Source organism: Cibotium barometz, chromosome 48, assembly GCF_041138505.1.
Source record: "Cibotium barometz isolate CiBa-2024 chromosome 48, ASM4113850v1, whole genome shotgun sequence".
NCBI classification, from domain to species: domain Eukaryota; kingdom Viridiplantae; phylum Streptophyta; class Polypodiopsida; order Cyatheales; family Cibotiaceae; genus Cibotium; species Cibotium barometz.
Genome location: NC_141093.1, coordinates 6598089 through 6623737, shown reverse-complemented (window position 1 = coordinate 6623737; position 25649 = coordinate 6598089). Strand labels below are relative to the sequence as shown.

General features: G+C 39.9%; 1 protein-coding gene across 3 annotated transcripts in view; it reads left to right on the top strand.

Annotated features, from left to right (window-relative positions):
- LOC147610756 (uncharacterized) overlaps positions 1-10586 on the top strand; it is a 53265-nt gene extending 42679 nt beyond the window's left edge. For all 3 annotated transcript variants that reach the window (XM_086785245.1, XM_086785243.1, XM_086785244.1), the window contains exons 6-7: positions 9739-9801; positions 9893-10586. In XM_086785245.1, the coding sequence (XP_086641371.1) occupies positions 9739-9801; positions 9893-9940 (111 nt within the window). In that variant the 3' untranslated portion in view covers positions 9941-10586. The remainder of the gene's footprint in view (positions 1-9738; positions 9802-9892) is intronic.
- The last annotated feature ends 15063 nt before the right edge of the window (positions 10587-25649 follow it).

Here is a 25649-nt window from a genome sequence, read left to right as displayed (position 1 = left end):
CCCCCCCCCCCCCCACACACACACACACCCCCCCCCAAAAGAAGAAGAAGAAGAAGAAGTGATAATGTGACTAGAAAAGCCCAATCATCATTGGCTAGGTTTGCTTTTTCTTCTGGCTGTTGCTTCTTGTCATTGGAGGTAGAAGTAGTAGAGTTTGTAGAGTCTTCATCATCTTTCAGCTTAGCAAATCTCTTCGGGCACTCTTCGATGTAGTGCCATGGCTTGTGGCAGTAGTGACACTTTTCCTTTCTTCTTCTTGGTGTCACCGTATGATGAGTCCACTTTGCCTTTGTCCTTAGAGAAGGAGGCTTGGTCTTCTCTGCTTGCATCACCTTGGATCTGTTCTTCCTTGTTTGCTCCTCATGTAGAAGTAATCCAACCAGCTCCTCAAAGGATATAGGATTGCCTGGTCCTCATAGAGAGATTCGGATGAGTATGAACATTGAAAACTTTGATAGGTGTTAGGATCCAATCCACGAATGAATTGCTCCGTCTTGGCCTGCGCAGATAGCCCTAACTGCTGTGCTAAAGTAATATCCTTGTGACTTAGGTAAGGAATTAGGAATGGTGGCGATTGATTTCCTGTTATCAACTACCTCATCTATATTCAGCAGTTGTTCTTTTAGGTCCCTTACCTTGGTAAGGTGATCTGCGATGGAATCACCCTCATTCATGTCAAGTTGTCCTAGGTACATGATTGATGCTTCATTTCAGGATTGGAATATGGTCTCGAGGACCACCCAGGTAACCCTTGCAAAGCTCTAGGAGTAGATGTGAGAAACCGTGGATCGCTTGACTGAAAGAGCAATCATGTGTAGGCATATGCTCACTTATGGTAGTGTTATGTGTGAACAGGGCTTAACCAAGGGCACTTTTTCCCATGTGGTTTTTCCCCTTGGACATCAAGTGTGAAAGGACACATATAATATTTTGTAGTTCTATATTATATGGATGTGGCACACATGCAAGGGTTGACTTGCATTTTGTGGATACCACACTTTTGGCTCTCTCTCTCTCTCTCTCATTTCTGTGTGAGCTTCTCTACCCTGCACCTAACCCTAATGTGCAGGTTTGTGTGTGTGAGTGTGTGAGTCCAACACCCAACATTTGGTATCAGAGCTGGGAGCTGGCCTTGGTATTCTGCTGCTGGAAAAATTCCTGCAAAATTCCGTCGCCGCTGTGTTTCCGTCCATCGGATTCCGTCGCCGGATTGTCTGGTTCCATCGGAGCTCCTCCGTCCAGCCACCAGTTTCGGGCGGCACTAGTGGGGAGCCCACCACCACCGCCCAGCTCGCGGGCGGCGCCGCCACCTACAGCCGTGGTTCTTCCGTCGACGCCCGCCGTTCTTCCGTCAGCGCCCCAGCCGGCTGCCCAGAACGGCCAACGCTTCCCACCGTTCCGTTCCGACGCTGCTGTCCTGTTCCGTCGGCGCTACTCCAGTGTAGTGTTCCGTCCAAGGGGACCGTCTGTTCCGTTACCCATGGCGCCCACGTCATCCTGCTCCGTTCGAGCCAGCGCGTCCACCCTCCCTGCGCCTTGCTCCGTCCCGGCTGGTCCAGCCTGGCACAAGCACCGGGAGCCTGTGCCTGACTCGTCCGTCGCCTTTGTCCCGCCTGCTCCACAAGCGACTCCGGCTCCACTGCTTGCCCGCCTCCATCTGACGACTCGCCTGACGCCTGCCCAGCACGACTATGACACGACGGCTGTCGTTGTTTCCGTTTTTCGCTGTCGCCGGGCCCAGGTGCAGCTACACGTGCAGCTAGCTACGGCTGCCGCCTCCGTCTTTCCCATTGGCTCCGTTAGCTCCAGTCCCAGCTCCTCGTCGGCTGTCCACAGCCATCCGCCTTCTCCACCTGCAACGACTGGCCACCTGCAACAACTTGGTCCATTGCCCAAGTTCTTTTTCAATTTGTCTGCTACAAGCCTGCTGTCTTTGCCTGAAGGTATTTTTTTGTACAAATTTTTTATCAAACCCAAATACAAAATCTGCAGCCATTGCAGTGCAGGTCATATGCCGATTTTGCAGACAATGAATGTTGTGCAAGTCAGATTGAAAGGAAAATTGCAGGTGCAAATTGGGGGATTTCTCAATTTCAGGACAAATTAAAAAAAAAAATTGGGCATTTTGCTTTGCCTGCAATTTGGGGGTTTTCAAAATTGAGGTCAAAATTGGCAAATTGAACCTCTTTCACTTGCAGAAATTTGGGGCTTTTGTGAAAATTGGCCAATTAGATGCACATTGAAGCGATTGGAGTGCATAAAAATTGGGGATTTTCAGATTGGAGCATGTAATTGGGCATTACAGCTGCGATTTGTCGCGAATGTATACACATTGAGTGTAATTGGACAATTTGGTGTAGGTTTACACTTGCTTTGGTTTGCAGGCATGTATTCGGTGTGCTCACCCAGGAGGACAAGCTGGATGGATCTAACTACTCCCTCTGGAGTTTTATGATCCGTAATTTGCTGGTAGCCAAAGGGCTTTGGGGCATCGTGTGTGGTGATGACACACGCCCACATACCATTCAGCCAGCCACGCCTCAAAGGGGAGGTGCTCAAAGAGCTCCTGATGTAGATCCTGCTCCCACACAAGAGCAGAAGAGATGGGACTCTAGAGATGCACAGGCCATGTCATTGATAGCCCTTTCAGTGAAAAGGACTATTATTCCGCACATTCGTTCATGCAAGACATCGAAGCTTGCATGGGACACATTGGAAGCAATGTATCAGGTACGCAACGAGGCAAGAGTTGCCTACTTGAAGAGGCAATTGGATCTTCTTTCTATGGATGAGGGTGACTCCATGGCAGATCATCTCACCAAAGTGAAAGATTTGCAGAAACAATTGCTAAACATTGATGAGGTTATCCCAGACAGACAAATGGTCACCAACACTCTTCATTGTGCAGTAAAGTCCAAACACTCCGCTCAGATAGAGGTGGAGAATACATGTCAAATGCATTCAAGGATTATATGCTTCAAAAGGGCATCAAACACCAATGTACTGTGCCTTATACACCGCAGCAGAATGGTGTAGCTGAAAGGAAAAATAGATCTCTCATGGAGATGGCAAGATGCATGGTGAAAGCACAAAAGTTGCCTCACAAATTTTGGATGGAAGCTATAATGTGTGCAACTCATGTGTTGAACAGGTGTCCAACAAAAGCTTTGAAAACCATAACACCATTTGAGGCTTGGTATAGCGGAAAGCCAACAGTGGATTATATGCGTACATTTGGGTGTTTGGCATATGCACATGTGCCAGAACAACTCTGAACAAAGCTTGATGACAAAGCAATTAAATGCATTTTTGTGGGCTACAGCAATGAAAGCAAAGGATACCGTCTTTATAATCCAACTACACGAAGGATTTTTGTGAGTAGAGATGTGGTATTTGCTGAAAATTCAGAACAGCCCATGGTCAGCTTGTATAAAAGCAATGATACAGGCTTACAGGACATGTTTGATGGACTTTTACCCATTGCAATTAGGGGGGATTCAGAGCAGCCAGCCCCTACACAAGAAAATCCACATGTAGAACATGTGGACCAGCCAGCCATTCAGCCCCCTTCTATGGAAGAAGTGGAAGATCTTGTCAGGAGGGAAGAGCAAACAGCCATAGATACAGCCAAGTCAGTGCCAAGATGGTTGCTGAAAACTTTGCAAGAAAGCAAACTTGCAGCTCCACTCACAGGTAGAACAAGGGCTAGTTCCAGCCATGCTTTGAATGTACATCGTGGGGAGTCTGCATTCGCAATGGGTGGTCTCTTTGATTCAGAAGAGCCTTCTTCTTATGAAGAAGCACATGAGAATGAGCATTGGTTGCAAGCTATGCAAGCTGAAATTTCTTCTATCATGAAGAATAATACATGGGATCTTGTGGAATTGCCTAAAGGCAAGCATGTAATTGGCACAAAGTGGGTGTACAAAATCAAAAGAAAGTCTGATGGTACTATTGACAGGTACAAAGCAAGACTTGTGGCTAAAGGCTACTCCCAGAAAAAGGGAATAGATTATGAAGAGACTTTTGCTCCTACTTCGAGAATGACCACAATAAGATCAGTGATTGCATTGGCTGCCCATAAAGGATGGAAAGTGCATCAATTGGATATCAAAACTGCATTCTTAAATGGGGATTTACAGGAGGAAGTATATGTAAATCAGCCCATTGGTTTTGTAGTTCCTGGTGAGGAACATAAAGTATGCAGGTTGCACAAAGCATTGTATGGGTTAAAGCAAGCTCCAAGAGCTTGGTATGATAAGATACATGCTCATCTAACCAGCCAAGGTTATGAGAATAGTCCAGCTGAAAGCACATTGTATGTGAAGAAAACCGATGCCGATATTCTCATAGTCATCTTGTATGTAGATGACATGCTCATTACAGGTACAAGCAAAGCACAAATTTCAGATTTCAAAGCTGATTTGAAAGCTGAATTTGATATGTCAGATTTGGGGCCTTTACACTACTATCTCGGCATACAGTTTATGCATACAGATGATGGCATTGTTATGCAGCAAACTAAGTACATAAAAAGTTTGCTAAAAAGGTTTCACATGGATGAATGTAAGCCCATTTCTACTCCGGTAGAACCAGGTGTACGGCTTACTATGCATGATATTGGAGAGCCTTTTGAGGCCGGCCTTTATAGCCAGGCAGTGCATTTACTTGTGTAACACGAGGCCAGACATATCTTTTGGAGTGTCTTTGTTGAGCAAATTCATGCACAGCCCAGGCACAAAGCATTGGCAAGCAGTCAAACGCATTTTTCGATATCTTAAGGGTACCCTGGATCTGTTAGAAGTCATCTCCTGTCTAGATTTATACACCAGGGCCTTTGTTGTGGGTGTGCCCGCCCTTATGAGGTGTTTTATCATTTTTCCCCACTCTCCGTATTTTTCCCCTATTTTTTCCCATTTTTCTGAGGCTTGGGAGGGCTGCCAGGTGATGCTAGGAGCACTCTGAAGCTGGCCGACTGCATCTGTAGCAGTCGTGGGCTGTCTGAGTGCTGGCCGACTTGTTCTGTGCAGACATGGGGCACCAGATGCTGGCCGACTGCTGTTTTTCAGCAGTCGTTGGTTTTGTCCAGTCGTGGGCCTCTTCCAGTGCTGGCCGACTGCCCTCTAGGGGAGTATATATAGCTCCTCAGCCCCCATGCCTTATTTGTATCATATCTCGGGATCTTCTTGTGTATATAGAGCAGAGTTACACGCCTACATCTGTCTCTCTCTTGTGCTGTTTTTCTGCCTGCGTTTTTTGCTTTTGCTCTTGTGTTCCCAGATTTGGTCATCATCTCCGCTGCATATTCTGACATGGTATCAGAGCCTAGGCTCTAGATAGGTCTTGGGATTTGTGTGAGCAAGAGGGGGCTGTTTTGTGGCTGATTGGTGGACTGTTTTGGACTGTTCGGGAAGAGGAGAAGCAAGAGGAAGGCGGGCTGATTTGCTGGACAGCCACTTGCAGGTATCAATTCTTCTTTGTTCCCACCCACCCACCCTTTTCAGAGTACATCCCCGCTATGGCAGATTTGTATGAGATGGCCGAGAGACATGTGAAGATCCCGACACTCCCCACGTTTCCGGTGGACCGTCAGTTGGACGGGAGCAACTACGGCATATGGAAGGTGATGATGGAATCCGTTCTGGAGTCCTACGATCTCGCTGATTTCGTCGTTGTTGGTGTTCCACGGCCGGAAGTAGAGGAAGGGGAGTTACCGTCAACCCGAAAGGACCGGGAGGCCCAGACGCAGATGTGGGATCGCGTCAACGCCAGGGTCCGTTCGTTTATTTTCCTCAATTGCACACCACAGGTAATCAATCATGTAAAGCACATGACGCTGGCCAGAGGTATATGGCAGCATTTGGCTTCTCTGTACAACAGGGTATCACCCATGAAGAGGATTTCTTTGGAAGTACAGATGCGGGTAATGAGCCCTGCAAAGTCGGCGACGATGCGGGAGCATATTAACAAGCTGCAGGCTCTTCAGCAGGAAGTTCTTCAGGCTGGGAAGGAGATATCGTCAGAGGACATGGCCATCACGTTGCTGTCACATTTGCCCTCTTCGTACTCAGCATTTTACTCCTCTTTGATTACCAGTGGCAGGCTCAGCACCATCACGTGGGAGGAGCTTGTGCCCATGGTCCTGGACCAGGAGGAACGATTTACGAACCCTCCTCAGGATGGAGGTTCGGAGGCCTTTACTGGCCAACGGTCGAAAGGCCGTAACACGGGCAAGGGGAAGGCTTCGTCGGAGAAGTCTTCTGAGAAGATGTCCGTTACTGACCGCGAGAAGCTGAAGGCAGAGAGGACCTGTAATGATTGTGGCGATGGGGATACGTCCACTATCCCAGTTCACAGCGAGGGTAGGATGGAGATAGTTCCCGATGGCAGAGGGGGGAAGCATTCCTCCCAGGTGTTGTATGTTCCGGCACTTGGTTTTCATCTGTTGTCAGTGCATCAGGTTTGCAAGACTGGCGTACGGGTGGAGTTTGATGAGCATTTTGTTGCTCTCCGGGACAAAGCAACAGGCCAAGTGGTTTGGGAAGGTGGAGTGGAGAATGGAGTCTACAGGCTTTCAGCACTCTCTCTCCCAGGTCCTCAAGATTGTGATGAGTGGCAGTGTGGTAATAGCTACTCAGGTGTGGATACGCTGCAGGTACGGGCTTTCCGGGACCAGATGGTGGATAGCGTACCAGTAGATGGCAGCAGTTGGCAGGAACTTTCCAGTATTGAGGTTGGTAGTTCTTGTGTTCGTGAGTCAGAGGAAGCTGAACAGGTCACTTATGCTCTGATGTCTCGTAGTGTTCGGGACATAGAACTTCCACTAGTTGAGGATGTTCTTTCCACGGGGACCTTTCGGAAAGCCAGGCAGGTGACAGGTGTTTGCTTGCAGAAGGAGGTGGTTTCTCCAGGCTTTGTGGTTCCGGATTCAGAGGGGGTGGTTGACAGGTTTCATCAGGTTTCCAGGACTTGTTTATGCACTGTAACAGGTGTTGATCCTTGTGAGCAGTGTGATGTCTCTGTGACTCAGAAGCTGTATGGTTCATTGATCTGGTTGATGGACACCGGATTGGACGGGAGCTTCCTGATGAGGCGGTTGAGCTCATGGTTGCAGATGTCTCTTTGTGAGGCAGGATTGCGTTTCCTGTGGTTTCTGCGACATGCGAAGGATCATGGACTCTTGTACACAGGAGGGGGATTGTTGGATGGAGTCCGACTCCACGGTTGGAGTGACTCGATTTGGGGAAGAGATTCGGACACGAGGGGATCTACTTATGGCCCAGGAGCAGTTTTACGGAGCAGGAGGAGGTTACATTGCAGGTTTGGGCTTCCACTGGAGGAACCCATGGTCATCCAGAGGCACTTTGTTCGTGAACAGATTGTTGCTGATGACATCTTGCTGGAGTTCTGTTTGACGGAGGACAGTACGGTGGACCTCTTCACGAAGTCGCTCTCAGGATTTGCTCAGGCGGCACCCCAGCTCCCAGTGGTTGGTTACACAGCCAGGAGCTGAGAGGGGGTGTTAGAAGTCATCTCCTGTCTAGATTTATACACCAGGGCCTTTGTTGTGGGTGTGCCCGCCCTTATGAGGTGTTTTATCATTTTTCCCCACTCTCCGTATTTTTCCCCTATTTTTTCCCATTTTTCTGAGGCTTGGGAGGGCTGCCAGGTGATGCCAGGAGCACTCTGAAGCTGGCCGACTGCATCTGTAGCAGTCGTGGGCTGTCTGAGTGCTGGCCGACTTGTTCTGTGCAGACATGGGGCACCAGATGCTGGCCGACTGCTGTTTTTCAGCAGTCGTTGGTTTTGTCCAGTCGTGGGTCTCTTCCAGTGCTGGCCGACTGCCCTCCAGGGGAGTATATATAGCTCCTCAGCCCCCATGCCTTATTTGTATCATATCTCGGGATCTTCTTGTGTATATAGAGCAGAGTTACACGCCTACATCTGTCTCTCTCTTGTGCTGTTTTTCTGCCTGCGTTTTTTGCTTTTGCTCTTGTGTTCCCAGATTTGGTCATCATCTCCGCTGCATATTCTGACAGGATCTTGGTTTGTTCTATCCCAGGGGGGGCAGCTTGCAGATTTATGCATACAGTGATTCAGATTGGGCTGGTGATTATGATACCAGGCAATCCACTAGTGGGAATTGTTTTTTTCTTGGCAGCTCATGCATATCTTGGTTGAGTAAAAAGCAACCCACTGTTGCTACATCTACTTGTGAGGCTGAGTACAGGGCAGTCTTTACAGCTACAGTAGATTGTGTATGGTTGAGGAGACTATTGGCTGATCTTCGTGAGTGTCAGGAGACACCCACCACCATTCTCACTGATAGCCAGAGTGCTATGGCCGTGGCACGAAATCCAGTATTTCATGCACGTACCAAGCACATAGAGATTCATTATCACTATGTCAGAGAGAGGCTACATGCCGGGGAGATCAGTTGATCTTATTGCCCTACACAGGATAATGTTGCAGATCTATTCACAAAGGCTTTACCTCGAGAAAAGTTTGAAGCTTTCCGCAAAGCTTTGGGCTTACTCTCATACAGAGAGTGATCTGCTTCCTTGTACAGGTTCACACTTCCACTACAGGGGGGATTTGTAGGCATATGCTCACTTATGGTAGTGTTATGTGTGAACAGGGCTTAACCAAGGGCACTTTTTCCCATGTGGTTTTTCCCCTTGGACATCAAGTGTGAAAGGACACATATAATATTTTGTAGTTCTATATTATATGGATGTGGCACACATGCAAGGGTTGACTTGCATTTTGTGGATACCACACTTTTGGCTCTCTCTCTCTCTCTCTCTCTCTCTCTCTCTCTCTCTCTTCTGTGTGTGAGCTTCTCTACCCTGCACCTAACCCTAATGTGCAGGTTTGTGTGTGTGAGTGTGTGAGTCCAACACCCAACATCATGGCCATTGCTTGAGCATCACATGTGTCCCACCGACTTTGACCGTCTGTGGGTCCAGGCAACGGTGCTGAACTGCACGACACCACTTGTGCCAGAGTTTTGAGTCTCCCTTGGTGCCATCAAGGAGGTGCTACGAGTAGGTGTTGGAGGACGAGGCTCTTGCCCCATGACAATCTCCCATAGCCCCTTGGCTATCAGCGAACTCTTCATCATGAAGCTCCATAGTGAGTAGTTTGGACCCTCAAGTCAGTCTTCAGTTGTCATGAGCCCACCAAACCCAAAAAGATCAGTGGCATGTGCTCTTTGCGACATCCTCACAGTCCGGGATTGGATTCGACCATAGGGTGCCATTGCAGTTCCATTCTGCTAACCTTAGGTGTTGGGTGAGAGAGAGAGAGAGAGAGAGAGAGAGAGAGAGAGAGAGAGCCACAATGCTAGCTCATGGATATGTGTTACATCTGGAACACCCATGCATTCATCAAAGATGAGCATGAACTTTTTTTAAATGTGGCCTGGCTATATTTAGATCAGGTTGGAACATATCTCACAGTATGGTAGAATATAGAGCACAGAATGCAACCATGTTGCCTTTAGGATGTTCTGAAGGAATGTCAGCGAGTTTTTTGCATTTTGCATGCCAAACTGGGTAATTACTCCAAGTTTGCTAGGGGGATGGACTTTGCAATTAGATTTCTGTTACACAATGTGAATGGAGTGGTGTTCTTGCTCACTTATTATGTTTTTTAACATATTCATAGGCGTAGACAAGTGCATAGGTCCTAAATCATTATGCAAGTATTTTTGACACTTTGTTCATGGATGTACAGGAATGTTCAACTGAAGAAATCTTTAATCGGATGCAAGCGAGTTCAGATGGCCAAGCCCCTGAGGTACCTAATTTTTGGAGCTTTAACTTTATGATCTTTGAACCTTGCATTTCCATGCTGTTTTTGTCTAAACCACACTGGGCCACTTCTACAGGGTTTTAACAGGAAAACCACTTTGAGGCGGGAAAAGTCTGCACAGTAGTTGACAGCACATGTAGAGATGACAAAGGTGGCTGAAACTTCTCATCGAGAACCTATGGCACAAAGGGCAACTCAAACAACCACAATACATGCTTAACTTATGGGCATTAGTCCTCTTTGTCAATTTTTTGCCAGCAATCATGACCATTGCCCATATGCTTTGCTGCTGCTTTATTTTCTGACCGATAATGATGTGTTAGGCTTGTACTGAAGTATTCATGTTGATGAGAATAACACATGGAAAGAGGAGGACATTGAAGGCCTTGGATCCATAAGGTCTTGACATAAGAAGACTTGGGAGTGGTTTGTACAATTGTGAACATTAGAACCAGTCTAGAAGCGAATATTCATTTTCCTTTGGTATTTTTACGAGAGGCTCTTGTATTCAAGATTCAAAGAGGCAAGAAAGCAGAGGTGTCTGCACAAAAGTTTTGGGAGTGATTGACAATTGTGAACATTGGAACCAGTCTAGAGGCTCTTGTATTCAAGATTCAAAGAGGCAAGAAAGCAGAGGTGTCTGCACAAAAGTCTAGGGAGTGGTTTTACAATCATAAGGAAGAATAACACCATCAGTTGTGATCTTAATAATCAATGCATAGGCTTGAACATCAAACTAATCACCTCCTTAAGATCATCATCATTGACATGCTCCACAATCCACTTGGCGTTTCTATTATCTAGTTTGCATATATAGTCTCCTATATGCATTGTAAACTTACAACATTATATGATTAAAGTAATTCAATAATATATTGTAAAATTTAGATCTCTTTATCTATTAAATATAAAGAGAGAAAAGTTTTGAATATAAAAAATTAAGAGAGTTTAAGAAAGCCAAAAGTGGTCCATAGTTCTCCAAGCTTATCTTATTCTCATGGGATTATTTCTACGTCTTTTAAACTAAGTGGCATGATTGTGCATTGAATTTGACTTTCTTATTATATTAGCGATAAATGAATGCACAATGTCAAGAATCATAATGTCACTCCTATGCTTTTTTCCATCTTTGAACAGTTTTTGAAACTACTATTCTCCTTCTTTAAATGATATATGTACTTTTGAGAGAAAAGTACATGTCTTGAATTGTACACACACATGTACATCAATAATAATGCCACTATATCCTCCTTTAAAATGTGGCTTACTTGAATTCATGTTAATAAATATAGAATTTGATAGCATATTTATTTCATCTAAATGAAAACATTCAAACTAATAAACTTACAAAGTGTGTATTTCTTTAATGAAATATCAATTACTTGTAAAGTAAAAGCTTATTTGTTTTACCTAAATAAAATTATTCAAACTAATGAACTAACAAAGGATATATTTATTTAATAAAATATTCCTTGCTTATAAGTTTTCACATGACGCCTTCACAATTGTTTTAAAATACGATTTGTACTCTTAGAAATGAATTAGGAGAACCAAATCCATGCTAAAACCAAAAAGAAAATTATAATATGGTACATCTATCTATAATAATATCTTTAAAAATGTTGTTCTAATATTATCTCTAAAGAGATCTACACTTAGCACTAGAGAGGTACATCTATAATAATAATAATAATATTATATCTTTAAAAAGGTGGTTGGTTTAACATTAGCACTAGAGAGATCTACCAATAAATCTTTTTTGTAATATATATCCACATAAATATATAATACAAATAAAAATTTTCATGTAAAAAATTGTATCATGTAGCAAAAAAAATTATTACTTTTAGTTCTTTTACCTCTTCAGAAGAATGAGTATTTTTAAAAGAGTGAATGTAAGCTCTAAGACCTAGTGTCATGTAGCAAAAAAAATAATCAAGTTTAGTTCTTTTACCACTTGAGAAGAATGAATATTTTTTGAAGATTGAATGCAAGCTCTAAGACTTGTGAATATAAAAAAAAAAGGATTAAGCTTCTTAAAGCATAATGTATATAATATAATATACTATGATATATATATATATATATATATATATATATATATATATATATATATATATAGAGAGAGAGAGAGAGAGAGAGAGAGAGAGAGAGAGTTAAAGTACATAAAATATATATTCACATAATGCGTATAATATATATACATAGAGTTGAAGCATAGAATTTATGGTTAAAATCTTAATAGTTTTTGAAGCATTGAGCTAGCATTCATGTCATCACTCACTCCATCTATGGATTAAGTCATTTCTTATGCTTTTAATGTCACCTCTTATATTAAACATATAATGTCTAATGATTTTTTTAATTATTAATTCAATTATTAGTTTTTGAGAAAACTTTCACAAGCACAACATTGCACTTACATTGTCCTTGAGTACTGTCTATTTGATTTTCTACCTAGCATCTGCATCTATCTTCTCTAACCAAACATATTCAGCTCCAATGAACTTTAGAGTTGAAATCTCATGATGATGCATCATTGTTATGGTGGTGAAGATCTTTAGGAGCCTAAACCACCTCCATATAAGGTGACAATTGTCAAGTAAAGTGGCATGTTGATCCTTGAAATACTTCTCTAATAAGTCTTTCTTATAGTGCTTGTTTTGGTCTCTACTCACCAATCTGGTTGCTCGAACACGCCATCATGTGTACATGTAGGAGTAACACCTGATACTTGATTGAGAAGTGTGAACAAGGAGGTTATTTATCTTTCCAAAGATCTTTAATCTCCCCATTTTCTGTATCACCATTTTTGAATGACATAGAAAACAATTTGATAACATGTATAAAAACTAATTACAAGCACATATTATATCTCTATATTTATAAGATTACAAGCACATAATGTAACTCTATATTATAAGATTACAAACTATATGACATAGAAAACAATTTGATAAACATGTATAAAAACTAATTACAAGCACATAATATACCTCTATATTTATAAGATTGTAACATTTCAGATAGTTAAAAGTTATGTACTATCATTTGAGCTTGGAGCACTTTTCATATCGTTTATTAGTGTGTTCATGAGACCAAATAAATTTTTATCTTCATATAACACTTCCTTTAGCATTGCCACCATGTTCACATTCATAGTTGTCATCTCTAACTTGTATAAATTTAATTTGTTTTTGTTTTTCAATCCAGAGTCAAGGATGAGTGACCTCGTCTTATGACTTGAATAGAAAAATGTTTTTGCATAAAATTAATCCAAAGAGAACAAATTATATGCAAGGACATTTAAAGAAAACTATACGAATAAAATTACGTAACATTGAATCATAGATTTTCAACTACCCAAAAGCATCATTGAAGAGAAAATGAGCTCTACGATTGCCACATGATTAGAACTACCTTTGCGTCTCCTTTAATTATCAGGCTCCTTGCTGTGATAAATTTCTATTTATCATTGATCGATACATATAACCACCAATTCTTTCAATCATTGTCCTCCATGGCTACCTTCCATCTCTTTTCTTATCTATGAATCAGTTTCAACCATACTACTTTCACTTGTTTTGTTGTGCACCTCGCTTCTCTAATCAAATTTTCAACCATACTACTTTCACTTGTTTTGTTGTGCACGTCTTTTCTCTAATTATTACCTATTTTAGATCAGCTAAATGAAAAGATGTAGGAGAGAAGAGAGCTTGAGAAACCCTAAAGAGAACACACAAGGTGAGGTTGAAAATTCTTCTTCTTCTTCACACAACAAAAGAGGTTTACAAAGAAGATTTAGTGACTAACACACATTATAGAGTCTATACAAGTGGTCCATAATGTAAACACGCTAAGAGGAGTGAGTAGATGTGGACTATTCGGTGTAGTCCAATTGTCAAATCTCTGGCGAAGATATGTCGGTGCCAGCTACCAAACCCGCTAGTAATATAAATGTCAAACGGTCATGCATGCGTCTCGTGAGTGTCAGCTCATGTTGAGCTTGACATCTCAACATTCCCCCTCAAGCTCAACTCCAGCTCATGAGACCTCCAAGCATATCTCGAAATCTACGGAGATTCTCAGCTTCTAAGGCCTTCATGAAGATGTCAGCAACCTGATCCTGTGTGTTGACGTAGGCTAAGTCGATGTCGCTTGCCAAGACTCTCTCCCTGATGAAGTGGTAATGTGCCTGAATATGTTTTGTCCACGCATGGAAAATTGGGTTCATGGCCAACTGTATACTACTAAGATTATCACGCATGGAAAATTGGGTTCATGGCCAACTATATACTACTAAGATTATCACAATATAGGACAACCTTTCTCTCCACATGCAACCCCAAATTAGCAAGTAGCTTGCGTAACCAAGCTACCTCACATGCTGCCACCGTAGCTACTCTGTACTTTGTCTCTGTATACTTGACAAGGCAACTGCGGGCTGCTTCTTGTTGCTCCATGTCATAGTAGCACTCCCTAATGAAAACATAAATCCACTGGTAGATCTCCTGTCTGAGATGCTACCTGCCCAATTTGCATCTGTTATCGCACACTGTCAAGATGTGGTTTCGCGGAACCTGCATAAATTGGCTCTCTAAGCCAACAATGTAACTCAAATCTGGCCCGCTGATCGTGACATAGATCAAACTCCCCACAATCTTCTTGTACATAGTGGGATCCTCCAACACATAACCTACATCTACACTAAGCTTGCCATTTTGATCTACTGGCACTCAAATTGGCTTATGATCAGCCATCCCGTACCTGGACAACATGTCCAATGCATACTGTTTCTGTGATTGCCAAATACCCGAAGGTGTGCGAATAACCTCAATTCCCAAAAAGTAGCATAGATCTCCCAAATCCTTCATCTCAAACTTCCGTTTAAGAATACTTTTCATATGCTTAATCTCATCCAAGTTATCAGCCCCAACAATAAGATCATGTATATATATGGTGATGATCACAATACCCTTATCACTCTTGCACACATACAAAGAATGATCTCCATCTGCCATATGAAAACCAATAGTGACAAGATACTCATCAATCTTGTCATGCCATGCTCGTGGAGCTTGCTTCAGCCCATACAAGGCCTTACGAATCTTACGCACATACAAGGCCTTACGAATCTTACGCACATACTCTGGGTGACCTCTATCCTCAAAACTTGGTGGTTGATCCATATATACCTCTTCTTGTAAGTCACCATGCAAGAATGCATTTTTTACATCCATCTGATGTAAAAAGGAGCTTTTAGCTGTGCAGCCACTGCAATCATAACTCTCACAGTTGCCATCTTTGTGCAACTGGGGTAAATGTATCCTCATAATCAATCCCATGTGTCTGCGCATATCATTTGGCTACCAATCTAGCCTTGTACGTGCTTATGCTACCATCACTATTATGTTTCCCCTTATATACCCATATACAGCCAATAGCTTTCTTGCCTTCAGGCAATGGCACCAAATCCCAAGTCTCATTTCCATACAATGTATCCATCTCCTCATCCATAGATTTATCCTAACATACATTTCCAATAGCCTCATCAAAACATGTGGGTTCTACAACCTGCACAACTTTTGCAATATACGCATAATAGTGATGTGCCACATAACCATCATAAGTCAACCTCTGCACATGATTTTTGACTCTTCCAGATCTTTGTAACTTTGCATTCATGGCTTCCATAGCCTTTTTCACACCAGGTGTCCTAATTTTGCTGGAATCCCAAGCTCCTCATCAGGGCTCATCTTTGAGCCACTAGAATCTCCATCAATAAGAGAATGCCCTGCAGAAATATCAAGCATACCAAGGTGCTCAACTACTTTCACTTTGCCTTTATGTGATGTACCAACTACATTTTCAGGACTGGTATTATGATGCAGCCTGCCACTCCATGGTCTATCAACAGAACCGCTGGATGAGGACTCTCTTGGTCCAGTCAATGACTGTGATTGCTGACTTGCATTCTGTGCAACCACATTTCCACTTACATTAGCCCCAATAACATCTTTTTTAGCAGCATACCAGCTACTTGTCTCATCAAATACAACATCCCTGCTTACCCTCAATTCACGTGTAGCAGGATTATAACATATATATCCCTTTTGCTCAAGGGAATACCCAATAAAGACACATTTTTCTGCTTTTGGATCCAGCTTAGTACGTAACTCATCTGGCACATGTACATATGCAATACATTCAAAAACTTTTAAGTGAAACTAATTAGGTTTCTTGCTTGTAAATTGCTCCTCTAGCGTTACATCATGTATGGCTGCAGAAGGAGTCCTGTTCATGATATAAACTACTATGTAGACACAGCCTCAGCCCAATAGCTATGTGGCATATTCTTCTCAGTCACCATCAATGCTCATGCTATCTCTGCAATGTGCCTGTTTTTCCGCTCAAAAACTCCATTTTGTTGCTGCAGAGTGTATATACATGTAAATTGTCTCTGAATACCATTCTTTCGCAAGAATTCAAAGAACTCATTAGAAAAGTATTCTCCCCCTCCATCTGACCTTAGGTACTTCACATGCTTTCCTGTCTGTTTTTCAGCCATAACTTTGAAATTTTGAAACGAGTGAACACTTCACTCTTCTCCTTCATGAAGTACACCCACACTTTCCTCGTGTGGTCATCAATGAATGTTAAGTAGTACCTGCAGCCACCCATAGACATAGTCTTCGCAGGACCCCATACATCTAAATGCACAATATCTGGTACATTCCTGCTCACATTTCTGTCATGTGGAGATACATGTTTTATTTGCTTTCCAAATTGACATGCTTCACAAACTTTTTGCATACCTTCAACTTTAAATCTAGGTAGCCCTGTCACAATTTCTTTAGTATGCATAGACTTCATTCTTTGCACATTTACATGTCTAATTATTTTATGCCAAATGTCTGTATCTGCAATAACTCCTGTACCATTTGCAAACATTGCAACACTCACTTCAGGTATATTTACATTTAATATAAACATTCTGCCCACTCTATTGCCTTTTGCAACCAACCTGCACTTATCTTTAAAGTCTTCTACATAATAGCCATGAGGATTAAATTCATGTATGCTGATAGAAAGGCCAATACGTGACTTTCCTTGCTCCTTGATTGCAATCCTTAAACTCTTTTATATCCGCAACAGTTGGATTAATCTCCGTTGCCTCCTCATGTTCACCTTCAATGTAGTCCCAGTAACCTTTTTCCATCAGGAAATTTGTCAATCTAAACCTCCAAGCATGGAAGTTGTTCTTGTCAAGCTTCTCTATAACAATCTAGTTTATTCCATCATTTGACATATTTTTTGTAACACAAATTTACCAACAACAGCACTCTTGCTTGACTTGCATAAACTGTTGTGTTCTCTACAGTGGTACTATACTACACCGAAACTATCACAAGAAGTGACCTCAATTTGCATACATACACCCAATGGCAACTTTGAGACCTCTTTACAGTACACACAGTGTCTACACAACCAATTGCCCTTCCTTCAGTTCGAAAAACAGAGTTCTGTAGAGAATCGAAACTTACCCGCACGACTGTGAACTGAAAAACGAAGGTCCAGACATGCTCGAAACGTGATTTCGGTCCAAAAATTTCATCCAACAAACATTATAGTTGCCTTGTAGCTTTTCTCCCGCGAAGAAAGCTCCTCAATTAGAGTTCGTTTGCCAGTGGCTCCCGAAGAGCTCCCGACAAGGGTGTAGTAGTCAACACAAAGGGGGAAGAGTAGATGAAGCTCTTACCCTCGTAACGCTTCCTGTGCTTCTCTCGCTTGCCACTCAACCCTTAGCATGAACTAGGCTCTGATACCATAAAAAGATGCAGAGGAGAAGAGAGCTTGAGCTCTTGCAAGCACACTCACATTTACACAAACACTAGAAGAGAACACACAAGGCGAGAGGCTGAAAATTCTTCTTCTTCTTCACACAACAAAAGAGGTCTATAAAGAAGATAAAGTGACTAACACACATAATAGAGTATATAAAAGCGGTTCATAATGTGAACAAGCTCAGAGGAGTGAGTAGATGTGGACGAGTTGGTGTAGTCTAACTGTCGAATCTCTAGTGAAGATATGTCGGTGCCAACTACCAAACCCACTAGTGATATAAATGTCGAACAGTTATGCAGGCACCTTGTGAGTGTCAGCTCATGTTGAGCTTGACATCTCAACACTAAATACATCAAAATGAGACTTTACTAGAATAATATCATTCTCCTATAGGCAAGGCGGAATGCATCCAACATAGCCTAGTTGAATCAAGCATGTTCTCAATGTTAAGTCTTTTGTCTCATAAAACGAATGAAATTGTTTTCATGTTGAAGGGGAATAAGTAAAGAACTAATTAGCCTTATGCATTCCCATGTGTATGGTAGATACACATTTTGAAAAACACTCATGCTAGTGGTATAATCAACATCTAACCTTTCAAACTCTCTCCCAACCACAATATATTATCGATAGTAGTTAGCTCCAAAAAATAGTCTGAACTCACCATTACCCTAAAATGAGAAAATAGAAGGTATGTACGCTTCCCAATATCTCACAATGGAGACTAATGTTACATCTTTATCACATTTCACTATAACCTTATCTCTAATCTCATATGCCTCTCACTTAAATAAGAATTTCTAATGTTTTGTTACTTTCTAAATCCCAAAGTCTAAATACAACTCACCATTCTTTCTTTAATTGTTACATTACTAGATTTTAGCCTTCTCCATGTAATGACAATACCTTTTTTCATCAATGAATCTTTGGCATGCACTTGCTTTGGCATTCATAGTAGATAAGGTCCATAATTATTTGGCTTTTGCAATGGATGATACATGTATAAACCCCAATGTATGCCACTTAGGACATTCATAACACCAATCTTTATCTACTAAATATCCATCTAGAGAAGAAAGAGCTCAATGTGAGACTCTTTGAACATTATTTGGTGAGGTAAAAGTCTATCAATATCTTTTTGAGTATACATAAATGTCCATGTAAACAATATTCTTTGATGATAATTGGCATAAAAAAATTCATTATTGTCCTTGTTATTGGTTTTGATGTTAGCATAGATTGAAACCTTACAATCATATATATAACAAAATCCTTTATGAGCTACTACTATAAGCTTAAAATCATCCAATAACTCTCCGGTTTCTATATTCATACATCACAAAGTAAAACACCATTATTATAAGTATGCATTTAAAGGAATTAGTAGTATATCTTAGTAAATTTAAAAGAGAATTGAAATATTCATCACACTTGCAACATGCTTCAATTGGGTTGAATTTGACCTGATGAGCTCCTCTGACCTTACTCTGATCCAAAAAGTGAGTAATACTCTCGTATTACCTTATATTAAGAAAACTTCAAGATTACAAGAGACATATAATTCATACAAAAAGGATTTTCGGATTTGTCAGTGGTCATTATGACCAAACCATTTTCATGGGTGTAGTTATAGAATACTTGGGAAATATCTATAAGCAAGATACCCAAGTCATAGAATTTCTTGGGAATACCTTTGACTTCACACCATACATACGGATAACACCGTTGCATAATTTTTTTATTTTCCTCTACATTGTAACTCTCAAAATTTGTGCTAGGAAATCTTGGTCATCCACTACCATATTGAATCAAATAAGGTGTGACGTTTGTCATTTTGTGAGTTGCATCATCATCTATTTCTTTTCTCACTTTACTATCAACATCTCTTATTAGACAATTGATATACTGTGAAACATATTCAATGCTAATATATGAAGAGATAAGTCAAAGATATTTAGATCATATAGTCTCCACAAACTTCATCTACCTAAAAGACCTATCTCTTTCATAATTTCTTCACATTGAGCTTGGGTACTTACTCTCGCTCTCCAAGAATCAAATGTCTTAATGTCTCTTTAGTAGATCTTTTCATTGGAGCATATCAAAATTGATACATGTTTTGATCATACAAGTATCCCCTTGAGCCTTCAGTTTCTAAAGTGTCTATTGTTTTATCTCTAAATGATAGAAAACTTAACCACCTCTACAAGATTAAAATGTCTTAACATCCCTTTGGTAGATATTTTTCATTAGATCATATCTAAAATGATACATGTTTTGATCATACAAGAACCACCCTGGGACTTCACTTTCCAAAGTTGCTATTTCTTTGTCTCTACCATAGAAAGCTTGGCCACCTTCTTCACATGATCTAAACTTACATTGAGCCGGATGGTCTCTCGAGTCACTAGATAGCTAAAGTGTAACTCAATGTATGAAGATACATTCCAACTCATTCATCAAAGGTTTCATAGCATGTGCTTCGAATCTATAAGAGCTACCATGTCCAAAGATAGATAACACCATATAGCTAAACTGTAACTCAATGTATGAAGAGACTTTCCAACTCATTCATCAAAGGTTTCATAAAAAATATATGATGGTGGATAATTGAAGTGTAAGTCCATATATGAAGAGACTTTCCAACTCATCCATCAAAGGCTTCATGAAAACATGGAAAGTTTTGAAAGAGCTTCTAATATTTTTCTTGCAAATAAATGGAATAAATAACATATGTATTAATCCAATCAAATATTTTTCTCCATAATTGATAACCTTGATCTCAAAGACACCACAAATCTTTTGGGGCTTTTTGAAGCCATCCCAATGCAATAGAGAAAAATGATGTGGATCTCCATGTCTATTTAATAATAGACACATTAGAGTGTAGTAGTATATAACACATTAGAGTGTAGTAGTATATAACACACTATAGTATAAAAGTATAGAGGCTATACATATAACATATAATTAATAATAACAAAGTCTTACCTCATAAATTCTTTTGAGACCTGGTATTGGAGCTCGATAAGCCTTACAAAAAACTTGTACATTTGCTCATTTTCATTACAACCCTCTAGAAGTGCGTCTGATTTTAGTGAAGAAGGCCATACTCAATAAGATTTTTTATGATAGACATTCTCACATATCGATGGAAACTTAAAATATGTTTGTGTATCCCAAAACTCTTTCACACTCAGTACCATCCCAAAAATCATAAATTCTATTAGAATCATAAGAGATATTAGGTACTAGCTATCTCTCTTTATTTTGCCACATTTTCAAGAATTCATGGCACAAAGATCTACCTTTTGTAAGCAACTTCAATTGTTCACCAATGGGAACATAACATATACTTTCTAGGCATGGCACACTTTGCATTGCATGTTGAGTAATCATTGACATTTAAGATTATCACCAATGCAGTTTGCTTCATGGATAGATCTCAATAAACATGTATAGAATTCTCTAATCCTTGGCATATTCTATATAACCTAGAATTAACCATATCAAGCATTGCACACATGGCATTTAATTGCTCCCAACATGTGGGAACACTGTAATGAAGTATATTTGGTATGCACATCCACAGGGGGATGGGGCCAAGGAACTTGGGCTTAGGGTCATTTACATGTGTACTTTTGGGGGACTTGGGCTATATTAGGCATAGGGCTTAAGGATATTGTACTAACACATTTGCTCTCTTCTTATGGTTGTTTTCTTCAATGATTTATTTTGCTTTCTTTAACATTTTTCAAGGGACTTCTTGCTTCAACACTGTGCTTCCTCTAATAATTTTGTGTGTCTTTATTTTTTGTTAATTTTATTTTGTGGAATTCCATGGTGTATACTTAGGTTTTGAAAGCTATGCTACATATCTACAAACTGATATCCGTGGTTTATGGGTGACCACTTGGTTTTATAAAGGCACTTTGCAAACTTAATGAGAAATATTTGAGTACAGCTTCCTCAACCACGTTGGTAACTTAGATGATACTACCTTGTCTTTACTCTGCACTTTGGCTTTCTAGCTTGCAATTTGATGTTGTAGCATAGCACAATTGGATCTTGGTGGTCCCTAGTTTTTCTAATGAGTTTGGCAGTGGGGCAAGCACTCCATGCGGGGTTCTTCCCTTGGTGATGATGGGAATGGATACTGATGGGGTCACCTCTTATAATGCTAGCCCTATCATCTTGGGGTCAGGAAGAATTGGTAGGCTTTCTAGTATCATTGTCAAGATTGTGCTTTAGTTCACTAGCCAATGGTGACCCAAATGTGAAGGTTTCCTATATAGTAACCTTGAGATACTAAGAGCTTCTCTGGAATCTAGAGGAACTCCTATTGGGAGAATGGTTGGGATTGTGTGTACTTCACTTAGCATGCTTTGTATTTAGTTATTTTTAGACTTGGGGGTGGGTCTTGGTTGCCAAAATTTGGCTTTGGTGGTGTAAATTCGTTGGCTAGAAAAAGAAGAGTTCAACATTAGATAAAATTTGGACTAAAAAAGTTCCCTATAAGAAAGTTGAAAAAAGCATGGTCCAACTAATGAGAGGGATAGGATTCAAGATCCATGTAACATGGATCTTTTTGAATCTTCTACCACCACCAACTCTGACAAGGTAAAGTTTCTCAAATGAAATATTGAGAGGTTAGGAAGTGGGAGATGTACCTTGTACTCCTCACAACATTAAAATATTGGCCCGTGGGAGATGTACCTTGTACTCCTCATAATAAGGTGATTTAACTATAATTCTATTTTTTTCCCTTCTTACTTTTCATTTCCCTCCTTTCCACATTTCCTCTTTTTACTTTATTACAAAACATTTACAGGTACGTTGCTTAGGCTACTAGCCTTCAAGTCTTTATGATTCTAATATTTTATTATAACTTGTTGATGTTTATGCCATTATTTGATTAGCTTTTTAGGTTCCAAGTTATTGATAATGCATGTTATGTTGTAGGCTTAAGCTTTCTATTTTAAACATTAGGAAAAATTTAGACTCATAAACTGACCCTCTAAGGGCTCTCTCTCTTCCATGAATCAAGGAAAAGTGCAAAAATAATGTTATAATATTGCTCCTCTCTCTTCTCTTTTTGAATCTTGTACATCTCAAAATATTAGTTTTATAATAGATTCACTTATTATTTTATTGACTGTCTAAGAACTGCTGCTCAGAACTCGAATATCTTAAAAAACTATTTTTTTATTTGAGCTGGTTTCGAATATTTCAAAAGATATGACATTCTTAAATGCCCAGATTCATTTATGTGTGATTGAAGAAATAATCATTTCATGATTCTAGAAGGATTTTACCTTAAAAATGGAATATCTTGATTTGTACTTTGTATTTCATAAAAAAAATTTACAAGTACGTAGATCCGTGCTTTATCTACATTCTGGTGCGTTTTATGTTTTTTATAGAGATTTGAAGAGAATAGACATTTTTTAAGATTTTAAGAATGTGTTTAGATTTATTATTTTAGAGAATAGTGCATTACGAATTTTCCTTTTTTTGTGATAGAGCTTCTTCTTCTCTTTAGGTCATTTCTTCTTTCCATAGCTCATTTCTTCTTCTACCTTCAAATTCGCATCTCCAAATAGTTTGTATTTCCCTCCTATTCTATTACACTTGTTCACTACAAAGCTAGAGAATGAAGAGTGATTTGATTTTTTGATGCCATTTTCTTGGAGCCAACAAACCATTTCCCTCTTCATTAATCTTGCTATCAAGGAAAGAAGCAACAAAGAGACAACACAGAGCCAACACACACAGAGAAGCAACAGAGAACAAAAATGGAGGTTAGCAATGTTTTGATGTTGGTTATGTTCAATGGAGTTCTCTAAGTTAGGTTATCCTCTTGGTTATGTGCATTACTATTCGTAAATAATAAAGGTAATAGTAAGATATGTTTTATTATTGGTTAATAATAATAATATGTGCATTATTGTTGGTTAATAATAATAATATGTATTAAAGTTGGTGTTAAGTTACACATATATGTTAATAATCATGAAATTTTTTGTAAGTTTTCTTGTAGAGGCATTGATTGTACTCAATGGAGATAGTGATGTATCTAAGTGTTTCTAGTTTTTTGATGTTTTAGGAAGCAAGAAGCTCTAAGAAGAGAAGTATACACTTCCACAACTAGATGAAGATTATTCCCCATTGTACAAGAGAATTGAGGTTTCAAGGATGAATCCATCGATGATGCAATTACACAGAATAGTAGGGAAAAAACATATAGATCTTTGGATTGATGGGTCTATATATCCACCTGATCCTATTACACAACAATCTCCCCAATTCTCAGGACTAACATCATTTTTCAATTATGTTTGTGAGGGTAATGCAGGGTTATACTTGGAGACTTGCAACCCAAGCCCATGTTTCTATACAACAGTTCATGAAACTTAATAGATCATTGTTGGAAAAACAAGAAGAGAACAATGTTTTACAAGATGCTGTGCATGACATGGTAATGCAAAATGCCAGTTTGATCAACCAAGTTAATGACAGGCTAGCAATAAGAAGATGAAGACAATGCTAGAGAAGACTGTCACTTATGGGCCCACAACGACATGGGAGATACGTGAATGCCAAAGGTTATATAAACCTATGCACATGGTGGACAATACAGGCGAAGGATCTATGCACAATGTGATAACATGCAAAAGATGTTTAGCAATCTAGAAAATTAAGAGAATCAAGGAATTGAAAAGGTACTCACTAAAGATATGGTGAAGTCCGCGCTTCAATGCCCAAAGTTTTAGTTGGTGATGAAGTTATCATGCAATGCTTACAAGAGGTAAGTGATTCCTTCACATCATCCAATTATATACAGGGAATATGTGATAAGGTAGGACTAAGCTCTCAGTCTTATGGCATGATATGCAAACATTTAGATACAAGGTTTAAAAAAGTGTTACAAAAGAACAAACTTAATGATTGTCATGCTGGCACCACATGAAATGGTTTAGGAAGTATCAGAAAAGTACAAAATCATACCGAGGGCACCATTTCAAAGATTGGTGAGAGAGATATTGCAAGATCTCCAGCGAATGTCTCGTAATAGGTTCTATGCAAGACTTAGTTCTATAGTCAACAATGTGCAACAATGGTCAGCCTAAGCATTGCTAGCTCTTCAAGAAGCAATTGAGGCATATTCGGTGGACCTCATGCATGATGGTCGGTTTGGCAGCTATTCATTGATGCGAAGCGCATCACTCTTATGGACAAGGATTTGAAACTTGTGTAGGAAGGATTTGTAATAATGGCGATGCCTTCAGAACATGGATAATATGATTTGAGTAAATCATATGATGCATTGTAAACCTATGTTTCAATGTACTTATAATCTATGAGAAGTGTTTTTAATACAAGTACAATTTGATATTTCTTTCTCAATATCTTGGGTGTTATTATCTTTTTCTCTCGTATGGTTTTTCAAGTTTATCGAAAGCATTATTTTTTTTATTCATAGGCCTCATATTAGGATTTTTCACACAACATGTATGCATGAAAGACTATAAGTGTATAAAATTTCAATGAGTTTAGAAAATTTAAAAATTTTGTCTTTACTAAAAAAATATAATAAAAAGTACTCTAAAAATTAGATTACTTTAAACATGGAACGAAGTTATAGAAACCCTAGGGAATTAGTGAGATGTTGCATCAGAGGGGCTTTTATAAATAAGGAAATTACTAAATATAATAAAAATTACTAAAATTTTTAAGAAAGATTTATTTTAATTCTATAAAAATATAAATATAAGTTATATTTTTAGTTTTTAAAGTTATAAATATAAGTTTAGAGTCTTTCATTTTCATTCTGTTCTTGTTTTATCTTCTTCAAGAACATGGCTCTCTCGCACCAAGTAGACTGCCAAGAGGGTTGATCTTGTGTGAAGGTCAGGCCCCCCCCATCATCCCCACACATCCCAAATGTCGATGGAGACCTGGCACCATCGCTCTTCGAGAAATAAGAA